This window comes from Hyperoodon ampullatus (genome assembly GCF_949752795.1).
Source record: "Hyperoodon ampullatus genome assembly, chromosome: 11".
NCBI lineage: Eukaryota > Metazoa > Chordata > Mammalia > Artiodactyla > Ziphiidae > Hyperoodon > Hyperoodon ampullatus.
Window position 1 is genome coordinate 24,304,840 of NC_136924.1, and position 21,250 is coordinate 24,326,089.

Below are 21,250 nucleotides of genomic sequence, written 5' to 3' on the forward strand. Positions count from 1 at the left end.
AAGATCTTGTTTGTTTATTATCACACATTTTAACAAAATATGAGTAAATATGGAAAAAATTTTAAACCTCAAATATGAAATAAAGTCAGTCTATTATACTGACTTTTAATTTTGCTCAGGCTTAGATGAGCTGTGTCTATAACCATTCTGGGAAATATAGGATGCACATTGTCAACTAATATAATATTTTTTTATTATAAAATGTCAGGTAAGTGTAAAGGAGAGTGTAGGTTCTGGATTTTTATTTGCAAAATACAAACCATTAAACATTGGATACCTCAAATCATATAGTTAATCAGAGAGAAAAACAAGGCATCTAGATATCTTCATTTCTAATTGTGTTACATGTGAGATTTAAAAGATATACTTTGAGAACCTCATTTGAAAGATGCAGGGAGAGGCTAAGGAGCAGTTATTTTTTTTTGTTTCTTTGTTTTTAACTTCTTTATTGAAATATAATTGCTTTATAATGGTGTGTTCATTTCTGCTTTATAACAAAGTGAGTCAGTTATACATATACATATATTCCCATATCTCCTCCCTCTTGCGTCTCCCTCCCATCCTCCCTATCCCACCCCTCTAGGTGGACACAAAGCACCGAGCTGATCTCCCTGTGCTATGCGGCTGCTTCCCACTAGCTAGCTATTTTACATTTGGTAGTGTATATATGTCTGTGCCACTCTCTCACTTCGTCCCAGCCAAAGGTATGTTTTGATTGGTGATCTATTTGAAGTTTAGAAAACTGTTCACCTCAGAGGTACACCATACAATCATGTGTTATTATTGAACATTTAATTTTTAACCTACTTAAGCTAATGAGATTACTGTTAATAGTGTGTAGACTCTCTCCCTTCATTCATTCAACAACTATTCATTGGGTGCCTGGTAGGTACAGGACCACTCTTGGCCTAAGTGTATAACAGTGAATAAAACAAAGTTTGACAGAAGAAAATAAAATGTGACTTGCTGATGGTTTGGATGTGGAATGGGAGAGAAAGAGAAGATACAAAAATGACTCCAAGAATTTTGGTCCTAGCAACAGGGAGACGGGTGTGAGATCTACTGAAAGGGGAAAACTGGGGAGGAGCAGGATCAGGGATGTAAAAGCAGAAGATCCATTCTGGACAGGTTAAGGTTAAGGTGCCTGTGAGATATCCAAGCAGAGAAGATGAGTAGGTGGTTAGGTTTGTGCATCAGGGTTCATTAAAGAGACCTGGGCTAGAGATATAAATTTGAGAGGTCTTAGTATATCAATGTGCTTAAGCTACATTTAAAGCCAAAGGGGTTGATGAGATCACATAAGGATTCAATTTAGTTAGAGGACTGAGGACTTAGCCCTGGAGTGCTGGAATATTTAGAGGTTGGGAAGATGAAGATGACCTAAAAAGGAGAATGAGAAAGAGGGACCAGTGAGAAAGAAGGAGAACCAAGAGAGTGGACTCATGAAGGCCAGTGAAAGAGATTGACTCAAGAGGGGAGAAGCACATAACTATGTCAAACACTGCTGGTGGTTCAATGAAGGGAAGCACTGAGAATTGAAGCAAAGTGGAGGATCCTTTTCAGTGGCATGGTGGGGGTAGAGCCTGATCAGCATGGGTTTAAGAGAAAAGGGAGGAGATCAAGTAGAGACAGCCAATATGGACTACTCTTTCAAGAAGTCTTATCATGAAGAGGAGCAGAGAAGCAGGCCAATGGATGGAAGGGTGGGGGTCAAGGGAGAGCTTTATTTTAAGGTGGGGTTTGTTTAGAAGGGGACCAGTCCATCTTTAGTAAAAGGAAGGAAGGCAGATTATGTGGTGCAGATACAGATAGACTGATGGATTTCATGGTGGTGCACGTGGGAATTCTCTTCTGATATGTTCGATTTTCTCAGTCAAATAAAAAGCTCAGTCGCTAGCTGAGAGTCAGAGGTGGAGAAGTGGTGTTGAGAGGTTGAGACGGAAAAGTTGTAACAAAGTCCAGGACGGGAGAGGGTGCTGACTAGGGACATGACATGATTGCCTGCAGTATGGAAACCCCACCCCAGATTTGCTGTCAGGAACACATAAAACTATTAGTATGGTTGTGTGTTTCTTCCTGGCACATTGAGGCTACTCAAGTGTAGGCCTGGAGTAGGTGAAGTGTTGGGTTTAATCAAATTCAACAGAATCAAAAGAATTAAAGGAGATAGATGTGATACATATACACAATGAAATATTACTCAGTCATTAAAAGGAACAAAATTGTGCCATTTGCAGAGACGTCTGTGGACCTAGAGACTGTCATACAGAGTGAAGTAAGTCAAAAAGAGAAAAACAAATATCGTATAATATTGCTTATATGTGCAATCTAGAAAAATGATTCAGATAAACTTATTTTCAAAGCAGAAATAGAGACACAGATGTAGAGAACAAACGTATGGATACCAAGGGGGGAAGTGGGGGTGGGATGAACTGGGAGATTGGGATTGACATATATACACTACTATGTATAAAATAGATAACTAATGAGAACCTACTGTATAGCACAGGGAACTCTACTCAATGCCCTGTGGTGACCTAAATGGGAAGGAAATCCAAAAAAGAGGGGATATATATATATATGTATAGCTGTACAGCAGAAACTAACACAACATTGTAAAGCAGCTATACTGCAATAAAAAGTAACAACAAAAAAAAAGAATTAAAGGAGATAATTTTAAAATTAAAAAGTAAATAAGATTGGTTGTCAGTGGGAAGGACGACTGGGTGTCCTGGGGACAAATGTGGGAAGGAGATATTTTACTCTCTATTCTTTTATATCTATTGAATTTTGGTCCATAGAAAAGAATGAACTCTTCAATAAGTTATAAGACAATTTTAGATACAGATAAGTGATGTGAAGAATGTAAAACAGAATGGAAAAAACATGGCTAGAGCACATGAAGGGTATGCTATAGATAAAGTGGTGATACTTGAGCTGACATAGAGGATGAGAGGGGTTCTGTCTTCTTTATTATTATCATCATCATTGTGATTAATTACAGCTAACTACAATGCCTTTAATTCTGAGCTTGAGTGGGAGGTGATTTGTTTTTTGGTTATTCAAAATCATTAGGCCAAATAATCAAACTGACCTTTTAAAAATTGTTAAAAGTGATTATGTTTATTTATGTTGCTAAAATGAGGTAGGTTTGTTTTCTTTCCCAGTTCAGTTATGTGGTTGAGCTGATAAATAATTTTTTATCTTTGTAAGAAAGATGTTAAAAACCATTAACCTGTAGCTTGTGCCAATCAACTTATCCACATGGTACCTGGCAACGTCTTACACCTTGATCCTGTACTTTCTGTTAATAGGTTAAGGCAAAAGGAGAAACAGACTCAGAGCTGCCTCCAGGGCACATGCCTGCAAAGGCAATTCCCAAATGAGTCTAGAAAGAGTAATCTCATTGAGTAGACAAGGAGATTCCTTGCCCACCTCTCTAAGGATGCTCTTTGTGTTTCTGAAGCCTGCTTTTACCCATCAGGAGGGAGGACAAGATGTGTTGTTAGACAGAATGTTCTGGTCCGTGTCTTCTGGGCTTGGGGACTCCCTGTTCCTCCTGGGCATTTCCCTCCCTCACTGGCTCATATCCATTGTTTGAGACTGCATGCTATCCCTGGCTTAGCACAGGGGTTGGCAAACTTTTTCTGTAAAGGACCAGAGAGTCAATATTTCAGGCTTTGCAAGTATTAATGTCTCTGTCTCAGCTCTTTGACTCTGCCATTGTAGTGCAAAAGCAGATATATAAATGAAGATCTTGGTTTTGTTTCAATAAAACTTTATTTATGGATGCTGACATTTAAATGTCATGTAATTTTTACATATCACAAATATTCTTTTGATTTTTTGAAAACATTAAAATACGTAAAACCCACTCTCAGGTTGTGGGCCATACAGAAATATGCAGGGAGCCAAATTTGTCCTTAGGCTGTAGTTAGCCAACTCCTGGCTTAACAGGATGCTCCCTCTCAGCGCTTCAGGGCCACCTGCATCTCCTTGTATCTGAACTTGGAACTTCCCCATTGCTCCTACTCCTGCATTCTTCTGCACCTGTCTTGGGCCATGTTTCTTCATAAATTTACTCTGGTATCTGTCTCTCTGAGATTCATCAACATTTTTGATACACTGACAGAGTAGTATTCAAACATTTTTATAGACTATGTTTTGTTTTGTTTTGTTTTGTTTTGCGGTACGCGGGCCTCTCACTGCTGTGGCCTCTCCCGTTGCGGAGCACAGGCTCCGGACGCGCAGGCTCAGCGGCCATGGCTCACGGGCCCAGCCGCTCTGCGGCACGTGGGATCCTCCCGGACTGGGGCACGAACCAGTGTGCCCTGCACTGGCAGGCGGACTCTCAACCACTGCGCCACCAGGGAAGCCCAGACTATGTTGTTTTAATGAAGTTTTATTTCACAGTATTTTTTTTTTTTCCAGAGGGAGGATAGAAGTTTGATGAATGCCCTTTGACTACTAAGTTGTTTGTTGATTTGCCTACTTTGGAGTGACATTAGGCAACTTCCAAAAATAATTCAAGTCAGTTCTTTTTAAACTTATTTAAGAAAAAAAAATTAGAAATTATAGTGATAAAAGTAAGTGTTGGAAAATCAGGTAGACATTTTTTTGTGGCTCCCTAACAGATAAAGGGGGAAAAAACCTTAAAAGCAACATTAACAAGAACTAAATAGTCAAGAATAATTTTTATCAACTGCATCTCAAAAGTTTGAGAGTTTGCTTTTTCAAAAACAACGATCTAAAACAGCTCCTGCCAGGTGATCAGGAGTCTATTATTGAGTTCTAAAAATTTCAGCAAGCAACTCAAAGAGAGGACTTGAGATCCTAAAGTCTAAGAAATTGTGTGATGGAGACCAAAGCTTACCTGGTTTAGTATTGGCAGCTGTTCTCTAGTTTGTGCTACTTTGCAGTTTTCTACCAGTGAGACAGAGGTGGAGCAGACATCTGGAGTGGGGAGGGAGAATAGGATGTTTCTGAAGAAGTTTTGGAGATAGGGATGAAACTGTGGAGCACTTCACATGCAAAATGGGATTTGAGGAGATTAATGTCAAAAGACAATTTTTAGGAATGTAATCTCCTAACTAGAAGGACAGCATAATATAGTGGTTAAGAGCGTAGAATATGGAACTGAGCCTATCAGCGTTCAAATCTGAGCTCTACCATTTACTATCTGTAGGACCTTGAGCAAATTACTTAATTTCTGTGTAACTCAGTCTCCTTTCCTATAAGAGAGAGATAAGAATAGGTCTACCTTGGGCTTCCCTGGTGGCGCAGTGGTTGGGAGTCCGCCTACCGATGCACAGGACGCGGGTTCATGCCCCGGTCTGGGAAGATCCCACATGCCACAGAGCGGCTGGGCCCGTGAGCCATGGCCGCTGAGCCTGCACGTCCGGAGCCTGTGCTCCGCAACGGAAGAGGCGGCAACAGTGAAAGGCCCGCGTACCGCAAAAAAAAAAAGAATAGGTCTACCTCATAGGATTGTTATTAGTGTTAAGTGAAACGCCATATGCAAAGTGTTTAAAAGTGCCTGCTACAAAATAAGTCCTGTAAAAGTGGGTGGTGGAGTCCTTTTTATTCTATGGTCTGCTGAGGCAGAACTAAAAGCTGACTTTCTTTAGGCCATGTTGGATGTTAAGATAACTAATTCCTCAGTCCTATGTGTTTGTTGCTGTTTAAAAAGTCAGGAGACACTTAGAGGTTTAAACATCAACCAACATTTTATTGATTTCGAAGTAATGTGTGGCCAGTCCCTGGGGTCCAATATGTGCATGTGTGTCTGTGTGGGCACGTATGTATGTATGAGCTGGGAGTAGGGTATGGTATGGGTTCTATCTGTATAAAGAAGCAGAAAAGCAGGATGTCCAATATTCTGCATAACTGAGGGATCCATTTTACCATCCTATAGCTTATTCGCCTGCCACCCCAGGAAGCCCCCTAGCGCTACACACTCCCCTGAGGGCAATGCCAGCCCTGTCTATTCATCTTCAATTACCAGGGAGCCTCTGTTCCTCAGTGAATGTCCTTTCCATTCATTTTCAAATGACTTTTCTGATATGGGCATTGTTGAATATGCACAAGATAGAGGCAGAGGTATGTGTATGGATTGATTTGCATAAATATAAATACAGTATACGTAGCCTTATTTAAATGATAGAATGATAATATTGTGTTGCCACCTCACAGTGAAAGCTAATTAATTCAGCTATTGAGATGATAACGATTCCTTTCTCAGTTAATACCACAGCAAAAAATCCTGCAGAATTGTCCTAACACTGTTCCTTTGACTCATCCTGGAATAAGGAATTTTATTTCAGTTCATTATTGAGCTATCAATATCTATCATGGTTTTAGAGGGAATTGTTCCTGGGAGGGGCTGAAATTAGTGGGAAGATTGACTCAAGTAAGCTAAAGTGGTCATTGAGATCAATCATTTGGTATCAGGAAAAAATTCTTTTTTCTTTTCTTTTCTTTCTTTCTTTTTTTGTCTGTAGTTTCTTTTGAATTGCATGATGTGGTGTTTGCACTCCCAATATCAACACTGATCTGAAGCACAGTCTTTTTTTAGACTTTATGTGGTTGGATTTGACATTTAGGAAAATGGTAATACCATTCCTACTGAAAGTTATACCAGCTCACAAATTCAAAAGCAAGTCTATGACTTTTTTAACCTTGACATCTCTAACTTTTTCTTCAGCCTGTTTTCTTATTGAGTTAGTTATCAAGTCCTGAATGTTCCTCTGTTTCCTCCCCTCCACCCCCCATATAGGTCAGGCATCAGTCACCCTCTGGCCATAACAGCCTCTTGCCTCCAGTCTCTGGTCTCCCTGTCCCACCTTTCTTGACCTTGCCCCAAGGAGTCTTCCCAACATGCAGGTTAGGTTAGACCCTCCCCTGCCAAAACCCTTTAAAGGCTTCTCTCTCTCTCTACTTGATATAAAGATTCAACTTCTTTGCTTGGAGTTCAAGGGCATTTAACCATATTCTGTCCCACTGCATGCCCTCATCAAGCTCCCACTAATTCTCCCCACACTCTACCCTCCCATCAAGATGGATTATCTACCCTTCCTTGGAATTTCCATAACTTCGTGCATTTGCTCATTTCCCAGACTGTCCTTCCTCCCTCAAAGTCCATGTTTCAAAATCCTACTTATTCTCTGAGGTCCAGCTCAAATTCTACTTCCTTCATGAGTTCTTCTGTGATTCCCCCTACTTGGAATTAATCAGGGCCATTCCCAGCCCATATAATGCCTTTTCCTCGAGACACTAGACTTTTAGCTGATGGGAAATTGTCATATTATACTTATTTTACTAGGACAATTTTTATTGCCTTCTGCTTGGAAAATTGTCATAACAAATGTGCAAATCTCCAAGTCTATGATGGAATTGCTGTCTCCCTTTAATGTGGCACATCCTTCACAAGCATTTAGTGTGGCCATGAAATGATCACTTTTTCATCTACATTCCAATAATTTATTACTTAATTAGCTATCCTATCACTCTACGTTTTTATTGTGTTGTGATTTTACTTCTTTGTCTTCCCCCTAAGTTGGAAGCTCTGAGGGACAAGGAATGTTTTCTTCATCTTGGTATCTCCCTTGCATTCTCTGATGCAGCTTTCAGATAGTAGGTATTTAAGATTAACTTATTCTACTCTCTTGTGATGCAAGGAGGGCAATTATAGCATAGTGGTTAAGAGCGTGGGCTTTGGTGCATGACTGCCTGGATTTGAATCTTTTTAGTCCAATTATTAACCATGTTATCATGGCCAAAATACTTAACCTCTCTGTGCCTTTTTTTTCATCTGTAACATGGGGACACATAATATTATCTTCATCATAAAATTGATATGGAGATTAAATAACTAAATGCAGGTGAAGTGGTTAGAACAACAGGGAGTGGGTGCTTAGTAGATGTCAGCTATTATTCCAACAGGCTGTTAAAATAGGAAGGACACTGCTGTCTCAATTTTGGCAAAGGCATGAAGACAATAGAGGCTACATTCCAAAGTGAGTTCATCTTGCAGTGGGTAGTTAAGAACTAGTTAAATACCTCGCTTACTTTGAGGGTATGAAGTGAGTAGGAGTTGGAAATTAGAGAGTGATCTTTAAAGCTTTTGGAACATGTGATTAGTGTGCTAGGAATCCCACATTCCCATTGCAAAGGGGTGGGGTGGGGTGTGGCTGTCTGCCCCTGGGGGCCACCGCTGGAAAGTATGGGACTTTTGTGAGAATTAGAAAAAGGTGTCCCCCTTCCCCAGATGAAATCTGTACAGTAAGGAGGCCCTGCTGCCCCAGGCCCAATGGAAGGGTCTTCAGTAGGATCACTCAAGGAGATTGACGTGTATTCCCTGCAGCTGAGGGACACTGAAGATTGGCGTCTGACTTTCACCTGAGAAGTTGAAAGGGCAAGAGGGTGGGTGGCTGACTGCTCATAGGTAGGTGGGAGCAATTTTCTCTGAGTTTGTTGGAGCAGAGAAAACTAGCGTGGGGTTGAGCCCATGGAGTGGAGGGACCTCAGAAGAAAGAGGATGCGGGTGAATTGCCAAATTCCAAGATGCTGAAGGAGATGCAAGCCATGGGCTAGAAGAGAGACGTATTTGCCCTCAACAAGGAACTGCAGAGGAAAGTATCCCAGTGATGGGAGGAGTTCTCAAAAGAACCCAAACCAAGGGAGAAAGAGTCAGTTTCCAAAACTTGCTAGATACAAACCAGCTTCTAACAACACCAGGCAAGTAAGCTCTTTCCTGTCATTTCTTCCCCTGCCTCCCCCAGCCCAATCCTTATTCACAACTCCACGTCGACTCCGGAAGTGTCAGGAACCATGGTCATCCAGGTCTATGGGTGGAGGAGGAAGAGGAGAAGCAGAAAGGAGGCCAGTCAGTCCCCTCCCCACCTCCAGGCAGCTGAACTGTAGCGGCTGTAGCTGTGGCTGCATCCTCTCCAGGGAGATGTTTATTTTAAAGGAAGGTTGGCATGTTTATTATTATACCAAGCTGCGTATATTAAGTACTGAATTGAAACCTCAATGCTCACTTCCGAGTCTGACCTCTGCATCCAGAACTGATCATTCAGTCAGCCTCTCTGCCTCAGCACAGCCCAGGAACACGGAATTTCACTAGTTTGGTTGTTTGCCTCTCTTTGTTCTCAACCAACGTGTAAACTGTAAGAGGGCAGTGATAACTTATTCACCCCTGTACCACCAGCACCTAGAGCTCATTAGTACATAATGGTCTCCCAGCAAAGATACACTAATGAAAGTAATCTATCTTTTAAAACAAACCAAGATTTTTCCAAAGAGAGGCTATAATTCAAATGTGTCTTTATTTTTGAGAAATAAATAATTAACAACAGCAGCCATCGGGACCGTGCAGCGCAGCCAAAAGTACATTTGTCACGGATATGGTCAAGGATGGCCTGGGTGCCCCGCAGGGGTTCATGAGAAAAATGCTCTGGCATCTCTCAATCCAAGTGTGTTGTTAGGAGCCTCTTACTTCTTTCTGTGTTTCTTCCCCAGGTTTCTTCAGGAGAAGCATTACCAAAAATGCTGTGTACAAGTGTAAAAACGGGGGCAACTGTGTGATGGACATGTACATGCGAAGGAAGTGCCAGGAGTGTCGACTAAGGAAATGCAAAGAGATGGGAATGTTGGCTGAATGTATGTATACAGGTATTCGCAACAAGCAAGTAAATTCCACTAAAAATCTCTTAAGGAGGCAGATGTCAGGTAACTCACATGATTAGAGTTGTACGTCACATATTAAAGAAGAAACTTACTAAGCCGTCTAAGTTCTTGAAAAGGGTAATGAACCACTGAAATTGTCGAAACTGTCGGCTAAAGAGCATTTTATGCACCTGAAAGAAACAGCTGTGCTTTGGTGTCCATTGTTGCCCTGAATTATACGTGAAGTGAAATGGCGTTAACATACAGTCAAAATAACATGTTTTAATAAGCTACAAAGAATGACAGTCTAAATGTTTCCTCCAAATATGATTTAATCTCCTTCTTATTTATTGTTTAATCAGCATAAAAATTCAGTTGTGGGGAAAATTAAGAATGTTCTATAAGGTGTAACTGCCTGTGAATTGTCTAAATAGAGTTTTAAACCTAGTCATTTTATTAAGACTCCTTTTTCTCTTAGTGCGGCTTTGAACCAATTTGTATAGGTTTACACAGGAAATTAACTACTCCGAGTTTTAATATAATTCGGTCCTTCAATCAGATAAAGAGACACTGTATTAACTGCTGGCTTTGTGAGAAACCATAATCTTCATCAAAATTTGGAATGCATGTTCGTACATAACATATTAATTTTTCATTCTGCAAATTCTACAGACCACTCAGATTCTGAGATATGTCCTATTCCTGCTCAAAACACAAATAGACAAGCGAACGTCACCAAGGGGATGAAAACATTCAGAGAGGGAATGCCACATGAAATAAAAGCCTTTGGAAGGTGACTCCAGTTCTATTGTTCCCCAACTGCAGGCAACTGGGATGGACCTAAAGAAAAAACGCGTGCAGGAGGGGGGGAGAAATAGGTCAGTGTAAATAATCCAGCTCTGGATGGATGAAAATTTTATAGTGCCCGATCACAATCTCTTCTTCGCGTATATGAAACAAGAGACTGCGGTAGGGGCTGTGGCTGGAATCCAATCTTGCAGTGGAAACACTTACTTCGATCCTGGGTGGTTCATGTTCCTCATCACTTAAATATGAACCTGTTCCAGCAAAGTCCTGAGGACATTTTTCATGACTCCACCTACAAGAGTCTATAATGTTATTTATGAAAACACAAACTTATCTGGTAACAGATATAAGAGCTTTTGTATGATCCTATAAAATAAATGCCCTGGACAAAGAAACTCTTGGAACTTCGTTTCATTAACATTGAGAGAATAAGGAAGTTAAATAGGAGCATGGGAGATTGTTCTTCATTATTTTAGTAGTTCTGTTTAAGTGTAAATTTATGATGATATTGTATGATTATTCAAAAGAAAATTTCAAAGTCCCCTGGAGTTATTTTCATCTGTAACTATATTCTTAATAATTTATACAGTTCTGAAAATTAACAGGACTTTAAAATTTTTCCCTAAAGGATGTTGACATCATTTTACTCAACACATTTACATTTGTGTTTAATGTGAAATTGGATCTACTTCTTACAGTACAGTTATGTAAACATCGATGGAAAACAATATTAATCCTATGTTTTGAAACACTAGCTTTCAAGGCCCCCTAGGCCAGGAAGAGGGTGAGTGTCATTCACCTTTTTTATTGAATACCTTACATTTGTACAATGCTCTGGTGTTACAAATTCTTTGCAGAAAGCTCATTTTAAAAAATGACCTAATGATATTTAATCTACAGATAACTCTGTGGGTTAAATATTATTCTCATTTTACCAAGGAAGAAACTGAGGCTCACAGGAGATACATTTCTTGTTCAAGACCAAGTCTTAAAGTGTCAGTGGGGCTAGAATTAGCTCTGTGCTAAATGGCAAAGGAGACCTTTTAAGCCGACCACACCTCAGCTGCCTTGGGACCACAAACCCAACAGGACTTTCCTTGGATGGCGAAGACTCTCTCTTTATGTTTTCAGGCTTGTTAACTGACATTCAGTGTAAATCTAAAAGACTGAGGAAAAACGTGAAGCAGCACGCAGATCAGACCATTAATGAAGACAGTGAAGGACGTGACTTGCGACAAGTGACCTCGACAACTAAGTCATGCAGGGTAATGACGGGCCAGCGCGTCCACCATAGCCGGCGGCCACTGAGCTTCTAGGATGTTGTGACTTGGGCGGGGAGCTTTCACACCAGGGCCACAGCCACAAGCAGAATTTCATTTCAAGTGTGCATCAAGTGCTTTTTAGTCAAGAGAGTAATACATGCTTCCATGTAAAAATTCAAAGGATAGCAGTTACGTAAACATGGATGAAGTAAAATAAGTGAAAGTTCTCCATCTCCCTGATCCCATTCTCCTCCTGCTTCCCAGAGGTAACCAGTGGGAATGGTTTGGGCTTTAAAATGAGTGTCGATGACATTTTTTTCCCTGTCAATGAGAAGGAAGGCTCAGACTCAATGTGGACTCAATAGGGGTTTGTGGATTAGTCCTTATCAAGGGGTAAAACAGGGTGAATACACATCTGTGGGTCAATAGAGAAAGGCCCTTCTCCCTGAGGTCACAAATTACTCAAGAAATCCTTTGAGTGACTCAGGACAAAATAGAGGAACAGCATCTTGGATGCTTAGCCAAACATGTTGTGATAATTCACAGAACATTTGGAGGAATTTTAATTTGCCATTAGTTGAAAAACCAATAATCCATGATTGATTGTCACACCCTTCTCAATATTTATTATACTACTGACAAAGAAAATTTCATCCATGTTTAGTTTTGCAAATATGTTATTTTGTGTTCATTTCAGAAAAAAATAATTTTATGTAAAAAGTACAGTTGACCTTTGAACAACTTGGTGGGGTAGTTAGGGATGTCCACCCTCAGGCAGTCGAAAATCCACATATAATTTCACAGTCTGGCCCTCCCGTAACCTCAGTTCTGCCCCTGTGAATTCAACCAACCACAGATTCTGTAGTGCCGTAGAACATGTTTAGTAAAAGAAATCTGTGTATAAGTGGACCCATGCAGTTCAAACCTTGTGTTGTTCAAGGGTCAGCTGTATTACTTTGTCATAGTGCTTCATCAATAACACTTCGGTAAAGGAAGCAACAAGTCGACACTATTATTCACACTCACCAAAAGATGCTAATCAGGGGGAAAGAGGTGTTTGTGGTCTGAATTGTCCAGATTGATGACTCACTACTTTGGGGTTGGCAACATTTCTGTGAAGGGCCAGATATTTTAGGCCTTGGCCACATGGTCTCTATGAGAACTACTCAACTCTGCTATGGTAGTAGGCCTGATAGGCTTCATATCCTGATTATTATTTATTCGCAAGAAATACATGAAAGGAATATTTTGTTATCCCTGTTTTATAGATAGGAAAATTACCCACTTGGGACAAATTTAGTGAAATGTGATGTGGCTTGCCCAAGGAACTAGAGAAAGCAATTACACATTATAACAGAGTGCATGCACAGTTTCTGCCATATTTAGGGCTTTTTTCAACAATTTCTCCTAGTGGTTTACTCCAGATGAGAGTACACATGGGAAACATGCCTTATAACCAGCTTCCCTGACACCTTTCATTTTTTTGCCAGTGTAGGAGAAAACTGAACTCACCCCAGATCAACAGAATCTTCTTCATTATATTATGGATTCATACAGCAAGCAGAGGATGCCTCAGGAAATAACAAATAAAATTGTATGTACAATATCTGAAAATACATGGGTTTAAAGTTAATATTTTCTGGAGCTTTTCCTACCGTGGGGGTCAAATTTATATATGAATATGTTATTTAAAATGATTAGGACTTATAATTTAAGTTGTACATTTAAACTTTTTGCAGCATTAAACAAAGAGTAAGGAGTCTCATACCTAGCTTGGTAATAGTAATTGTTCTCCAAGGATCTGAAAAATTTGAGCTGGGTCTTAAAAGTTATTATCTAAATATGGTTCTATAGTATAACAATATTATATTGATTTCTCCTTCTATCTACTTATCGTTTGCTTTTTTCTTAAAATTCAGTTAAAAGAAGAATTCAGTGCAGAAGAAAATTTTCTCATTTTAACTGAAATGGCTACCAGTCACGTACAGATTCTCGTAGAATTCACAAAAAAACTTCCAGGTATTTTTACATGTAGTTACTTTTCTACTACACTGTACAATATTCTTGTGACATTGAGAGGCAGGTCTGTTCATTGTAAAAAGGGAATAATGCCACATCTGCTTTATAGCTTTTTATTTATTTACTTATTTTTTAAATTTTATTTATTTATTTATTTTATTTTTGGCTGCGTTGGGTCTTTGTTACCGTGCGCGGGCTTTCTCTAGCTGTGGCAGTCCTGGGCTACTCTTCCGTGCGGTGCACGGGCTTCTCATTGTGGTGGCTTCTCTTGTTGCGGAGCACAGGCTCTAGGCGTGTGGGCTTCAGTAGTTGTGGTACGTGGGCTCAGTAGTTGTGGTGCACAGGTTTAGTTGCTCCGTGGCATGTGGGATCTTCCCAGGCCAGGGCTTGAACCCATTTTCCCTGCATTGGCAGGCGGATTCTTAACCACTGCACCACCAGGGAAGTCCCCCACATCTGCTTTAAATTAATGTGTCTAATTACTATAGACACAAAATATTAGAGCCAGATAGGATATTTTAAATTATAATAATTCTTCAAATTGATAGATTAAAAAATTGAGACTTTCCAAAGTTGTCATTCATCCATTTATTCATTTAATAAGCATTTTTTGAAAAGTACTCTATGCTAGGTACCTAGCAATTACCATCAAGGAGAGTGATTAAAGGTTAAAATTTAAAAAAAAAAAACCCAAAAACCATGTATACAAGGTGCTGTTGAACAGAGAGAAAATGATTCCTAATTGTATCTGAGAAAGACAGGGAGGCTTCAGAAAGAATCATATTTGAGTGTAAAAGAAAAAATGATTTTTCCTGGTGGTATGAAAGAGAAGGGGCATTCCAAGTCGAGAGATCTGCTTGTGAAAAGGTAATGAGGCATGAGCAAGAATAGGATTATTAGAAATGGAAGAGAAGATTCAGTGTAGCTATAGAATAATGTCTGTGGTGGGCTCCTTGGCTAGACATAAGGCAAGTTGGTATCAGACTGATAAGGATGCCCTGGATGGTAAGAAGTTTTTGGTGGCTTTTTTTTTTCTTTTTGAGAGGAACATAAGGAGATTTATGTTATAGATATATGGCTTTATTGTGTTTGTATAAGATGGATTTGAATGAGGAGGGACTGCAGGCGGGGAGGATCAGTTAGTATGCTACTGCACCAGTCCAGGTAGAGGGCTTGAAATAAAGCAATAGCAGTGGGAGAGAGAAGAGGAAACAAAATGAAGAGACATTCAAAGATTGGTAGGGCTTGATGAACAAGTGTATGTATGGGATGGGGGAGAGGGACTTATCCATAGTCATTTAGATGGTGCCAGTACAGAAAGTGGAATTCAAGGTTCTTGTCTCCCAGTGCCACTCCTCCCCCATTCTTTCAGCCACATTATCATTGCTCTATAAGCCAATAGGTTTAAGTTGTTTCAGTGTTTTTAAAATATTTTAGTACATTAGAATCCATGGTCTAGTAGAGAATAATAAATATCTTGTATAGCAGCATAACACTGTAATATTAAATTACAGAAGGTGACTTCTGATGTAGGATTTTAATTAGACAGTTTAATTTGCTTTCTTTTGTCAGCATTATGCTATTATTTTATTAAATGTGTCATGGATAGACATAAGCTTATATAAAAGTCATAAGATGTGGGGAGAAAGTTCTTGTTATCATTGAAACATTAATATTCTCTCATTTATTTATTAACAATGAAAGAGAAACTTAATTTGTTATATGCTAATTTGGCTGAAGACAATCATGATTAAAAAAAGATTACACAAGAGTGATAACTGTGGGGGGAGAACTGGGAAAGGGAGAATATGATGTTCTTGGTTGTTTATGGGAAAAGGTTTTTCAGTTCAAATGGTCAGTTGGTATTGAATCAGGAAATAATTGAAGGCGAAAAAGTATCTTATTCATAAGAAGGTAACTTATCTGAAAGCAATGGCAATATCTTACACACTTCTTCATTTCCAGTGCCTAACCTATTTCCTGAGGGAGAGAAAGAGTACAATGAATGCATGTTTAACGAGTAAAGTAGAAGGAAAAAAATTTAAATGCAACCGGAAATAAAAGGCAAGAAAACCTTGAGAAAGAAAAAAATGTCTTTTAACAATAATTATAGAAATGACAACATTATTATATATAGTAATAATAGTGATATATAATACCAATATGAAAGGGTGTTTTGTGAAAGACCCAGCTGAGTCACTCCTTTCAGCAGTTCATTGAGCATAACCTGTGCCAGGCACTGTCCAGGGTGCTGGAGACTCAGCATGGCTCCTGCCCTCAAAGGAGTTCTTAGGTTCTCTAAGGTAGTGACTTTTTGAAGAGTCATAAAAAAAGACTCAAGTTCTCAGAACAGGGGAAGGTTATTCATTATCAACAGGAAAAGAGATGGTCAATGCAGAGCTGCTACTTAGAGAAGATGTTCTGCTGCTCTCATTGATCAGGCATTTGTGACACTGAGGTGAAAATGAGACTTAGGACTGATTTAAGTTTCTAGGTTATATTTTAGGAAGAGAAACAAAGGGGCATACCTTCTAAGAGAGCGATTCAGAATCTTGGGTAGAGGGAGACAGGGAGTATAGATTGAAAAAGCCTGTTCTTTACTCTCACGATCTGATTTTATACTTGGGGAAAAATGCAAATTATAGAAAGGGACTTAAATATTTGCTTATCAACATAGGGGTTGAATTTAGAAGATCAATGGACTTTGATAAAAAGTCCTACCAGATACTGCTGAACTGAATGAATAAGCATTTTCAGAACTCTAATGGAAAACTGATGAATTCATAAAAGTGCTAACAAAAGATCAAGATAAAAAATTAATTACATGGGACTGAGTGAACTGATGAGGATGATTATAATTTTGGTGACTTTCTGTTTGAATTAAAAAAAAAAAAAAGTCCTACCAGAGGCCTTTCCAAACATCCTTAAAATCATGCCTCAGAGAGCTGGACCATCTCGGAAGGCAGGCTCAGCAGGCAGGAAAAGAAGGAAATTTTCACCCCATTTTTAAAGTTTTGTATACAAAAACTCCAAATAAATTGGTACCCACTGTAAGTAATTCAGTCATGCAATTCAAACAATGCAGAAATTTATGGACCAGAAAGTTAAAGTCCCCTTCACAGCCATCCGTATCATCTTTATTATAAGCAACTATTGACAGAAGTCTGGTTTGATTTCTTTCATATATTTTAATCTATACACACATACACATACATAGATTGTTTTTAAACATGTAAGTGAGATTATATAGTACATATTTGTTTTGGGGTATCTTTTTTTCTTTAACACCTTCCCATATATGTAAATCAGCCTCATGCTTTTAACAGTTGCATAGTATTACATTGTAATAATAATAGTTAACATTATTTAAGTATTTGCTGTATGTCAAGAACTGTATAAGCATTTAATATGATTGCCTCATTAATACTTCTGCCAATCCTAAGGGGTGGGTTCTCTTATAATCCCTATTTTGGAGATGAGGAAACTGAGACACTAAGAGATTGAGTACGTTTCCCAAGACCACAAAGATAGTAAGTGTCAGAGACAGAATTTTATTCTAGGCAATCTGATTTTAGAGACCTTATTTTATACTGCCCTCCTATGGCTCTACCATAATTTATTTAAGTAATCACCATTAATGGACTCTTGCTATGTTTTCAGTTCTTCAGTTCATTCATTTATTCATTGAGCAAGTATTTTTGAATGCCTACTATCAAGGTAGTGACTTTTAATCCTTAGCATTACTCTCTTCTCTGAACTCCATTGTTATTTAATGTTCTTCTAGGGCATTTAGACCCTGATGGCATTAGTTTATCTCTATTTGTGTTTTATGTGTCTATGTGTCTGTGTGTACATATATGCATGTAAATTTGTGTTTGTTTCCCATTCATTCATTTAGTTATTATTAACTTGCTGAATAGTCATTATTCAACAAATAATTCTTGGATACCTATTATATGTCAGGCACTTGGGATACAGAAGTGAATAAAACAGGCAAAGTCTCTGTCCCCAAGAAGTTTATACTCCAGGAGAAGTGGCAGATAATTAACAAATAAGAAACTAAACTTATAATATCATGTCAGGCAGTAGTAAGATTTTTTTTTGTTTTTTGTTTTTTGTTTTTTTTTTGCGGTTCGCGGGCCTCTCACTGTTGTGGCCTCTCCCGTTGCGGAGCACAGGCTCCAGACGCGCAAGCTCAGCGGCCATGGCTCACGGGCCCAGCCGCTCCGCGGCCTGTGGGATCTTCCCAGACCGGGGCACGAACCTGTGTCCCCTGCATTGGCAGGCGGACTCTCAACCACTGTGCCACCAGGGAAGCCCAGTAGTAAGTTTTATGAATGAAAATAAAGCAGGTAGGGACTAGTGAGTGCTGGGGAGTGCTATTTTAGGTAGGGAGGGTCACCTTGAAGCAGAGGCCTGCATACACTGAGAGAGTGGGGCATGGGGATAGCTGGGGAAGAGAATACGCCCTGAGGCAAAATCAGACTTGTGTGTTCACCACAGAGCCAGCGGTCTGTGTGGCTGGAGCACAATAACTGAGGAGGAGGTGATGAAGGAGAAAGTGAGGTCAGAGAGGCTGCTGGGGACTATAGCATATAAGCCTGCATAAGGACTTTGGATTTTCTGGGCAATTTTATATTTCTTCAGGTCATCAGTTTTTTCCCACATGTCTCTGATTTTCCCTACCCCACATGCGCAGCGCTGAGCTCACAGCAGAATCCTCAGCATGGCCCTGATTAGTTTTTTGGCGGGCAGGGTGGAATGCTACCCATTCTTCACATTGATTAAAGACTCATGAGTTGGTCAAATATTCATTTAAACCTCTGAATACATGTAAAATGTTTTCTGGCTTGTGGATGCTTCCATTGTGCAGAGTTGACCCTCTCTGACCCTCTCTGATGTGACAAGATATGACTAAAATAATGGCTCAAAGAGAATCTACTTTATCTCCAATATTTCATCTGAATCAGCCTGTCTCTTCCATAGTATATAAGTATACATATTCAGTATGGACTTGATATCCTCTTTAGTCTGGACTTGTTAAATAAATCCTGCTCAATGAAGATAAAAGTCAGCTTCTATTTGGGGGAGTACAGTAGATACTTATTGACTCAGTTTAACTGCTCAATCTTAAAACAATTACAAAATCACTTTATGGAAAGGTTTTATCAATGGGGATGATGGTGATGATGAAATATTGTTATACAACATTCACAATTTTTGATACTGATTTGATTATCATCTTCACTCAGGGTTTCAGACATTGGACCATGAAGATCAGATTGCTTTGCTGAAAGGGTCTGCAGTTGAAGCTATGTTTCTCCGTTCAGCTGAGATTTTCAGTAAGAAACTTCCAGCTGGACATGCTGACCTATTGGAAGAGAGAATTCGAAAGAGCGGTAAGTAATTTGGCTAATGGTAAAAAGTTTGTTCCTGCAAGTAAGAATTTGTACATCCCATGAAGGCAGGCCTCTTGCCTATCTTATGCAGTTATATGCCCACTGTGACTAGAAATGGCACTAAAGATGACACTGTCTAATGCAGTTATATGCCCATTGTGACTAGCATAGAGAATGACACTAAAAAGAATAGATGAGAATCTAGTGACTTGGTTCAAAAATTCTTGTTGTAATAGCAAAATACCAAAAATACTCTTTTCACTGCATTAAGATGAAGGACCAAAGGAGAAATTTTTTAAAGATTGGAATATTAGTCTGATTTTTAAAATAGCATATAGGAGCTGGGATTATTCAGTCTAGAAAAAGATTCATTTATTCAAAATCTTCAGGTATGTATGACTATGTATCAAACTATTATCCATCTCGATGCAAAGCAAAATAAGAAATAATACTAATAGCAACATCTATACATAATTTATTAGGTTTCAGACACTGTTCTGAATACTTTATATGTATTAGTTCATCAAATCCTCACAAAAATCCTATAAGTTCTGGTATTATTCCCATTTTATAGATGAGAAAACTGAGACAGAGAGTGGTTAAATAACTTTTCCAGAGACAGACATGAAGCCTGACTTCAGAAGCCATATATATTAACCACTATACTCTACTGCCCCTCAAGAGATAAAAATGAAATAATGAATGAATAACACAATTTAACTTACTGTGGAGAAATACTGTGACAGGGAGGGTATGGAGATGACAATGTATGGTCTTTGTCCTCCAGGAACTCACAGACTAGTGGGGAAGGTGTACAAGCAAGTGATTCTAAATCAATGTGCAGTGTAATAGGGACTATAAGGAATGTGTATATAAAATGAAATTGAAGCATAAAGATGTGCCTGCCTTCCTGTGAATCTACTTGGTGAGTCACAAAAGGCATACAAAGTTGACAGTCGAACCATGGAACTTGTCAAGAACAAGTTAAGAACTTGTCAAGCCACAAAACTCTGAGAAAGGCATTCCAAGAGATATAGCCATTATAACATAATAATATAGAAATTGCAGGTGCAAAGATGTGGAGAAATGAGAGAGCATCTGTGTATAGGACTCACAGAAGCCTTGATATTGCTGGAAAATAATATTTGTGGAGCTGAAAATGTAGTGAGTACTAGATTATTAAAGACGGCAAATGCCACAAAAGTAGCTTTAGTTCTTATATAATGGGGATTCTTGGTAATATTCTGAGCAAATATGATATGACCATAGCCGTACTGTGGAAGATCTTTCTAGCAGTAATGTGAAGGAAGGTTTGGAGGAATTAAGAGGCACGTCTCTATAAAGAGACCAATGCAATAACTAAGTGAGAAAACATGAGGGTCTTGCAGGTTAAAAATATGTAGTGATCAAAAAGAAAAAACCTTGCTTGAGAGCATAAGTTTCAGAACTTGTGATACTGCAAGTTTCAGAAGAGTTCAAGAATGAAGTTTTCCAGAACACAATCTGTATGAATAAAATGCATGCCTCCAGCTCATAATAAGATACTTTACCCAAACATCAACCACATATTGTGACAATAAAAACCATCCAAACTCACATGCTGCTTTGTATTTTATTATCTATAATGATGCTTCCATTTATTAATATTTACGAATTTGCTTCTTCCAGTGGGTTTTCAGAACATTGCCTCTTCCCCACACCACAGAAAAACCTGATCTTGCAAGATGACCTTTCAGAATAACTTTTATTTTTATATAAATATAACACATTCTTATTTCTACTGTACATTTAATTCCAGAATAACATAACATTTCAAAGTTACCCTGTTTAAGCCTACAGAACTCTTTAAAGAAAATCATGTGAAATTTCTTTCTTGTTCTTCAAATTCATACTCTTTTGTTTGCTTTTATCAAATCCCATCATATATAGAAAGATACTGTCTCCTGAGACACATTTACTTAGTGAGGGTTACAGGGTTTATTTATATTAATTGAGACTTCAGAACACATATCTGATACAACCTGTGGCTGAGTTGTCTCTACATAATTCTAGTGCATCAATTTTTTTATTCCTAATGTGGTATTATGCAAAATT

At 38.8% G+C, this 21,250-nt stretch overlaps 1 protein-coding gene across 5 annotated transcripts in view; it reads left to right on the forward strand.

Moving 5' to 3' along the window:
* NR1H4 (nuclear receptor subfamily 1 group H member 4) overlaps positions 1-21,250 on the forward strand; it is a gene marked incomplete at both ends in the record, with an annotated part of 55,416 nt that overhangs the window by 26,040 nt on the left and 8,126 nt on the right. For 2 of the 5 annotated variants that reach the window (XM_079715265.1, XM_079715266.1), the window contains 5 exons: positions 9,523-9,675; positions 11,608-11,741; positions 13,234-13,332; positions 13,658-13,757; positions 19,010-19,156. In XM_079715265.1, coding sequence (XP_079571391.1) covers positions 9,523-9,675; positions 11,608-11,741; positions 13,234-13,332; positions 13,658-13,757; positions 19,010-19,156 — 633 coding nt within the window. The remainder of the gene's footprint in view (positions 1-9,522; positions 9,676-11,607; positions 11,742-13,233; positions 13,333-13,657; positions 13,758-19,009; positions 19,157-21,250) is intronic. The other 3 variants (XM_079715268.1, XM_079715267.1, XM_079715269.1) reach the window with 2 other exon arrangements.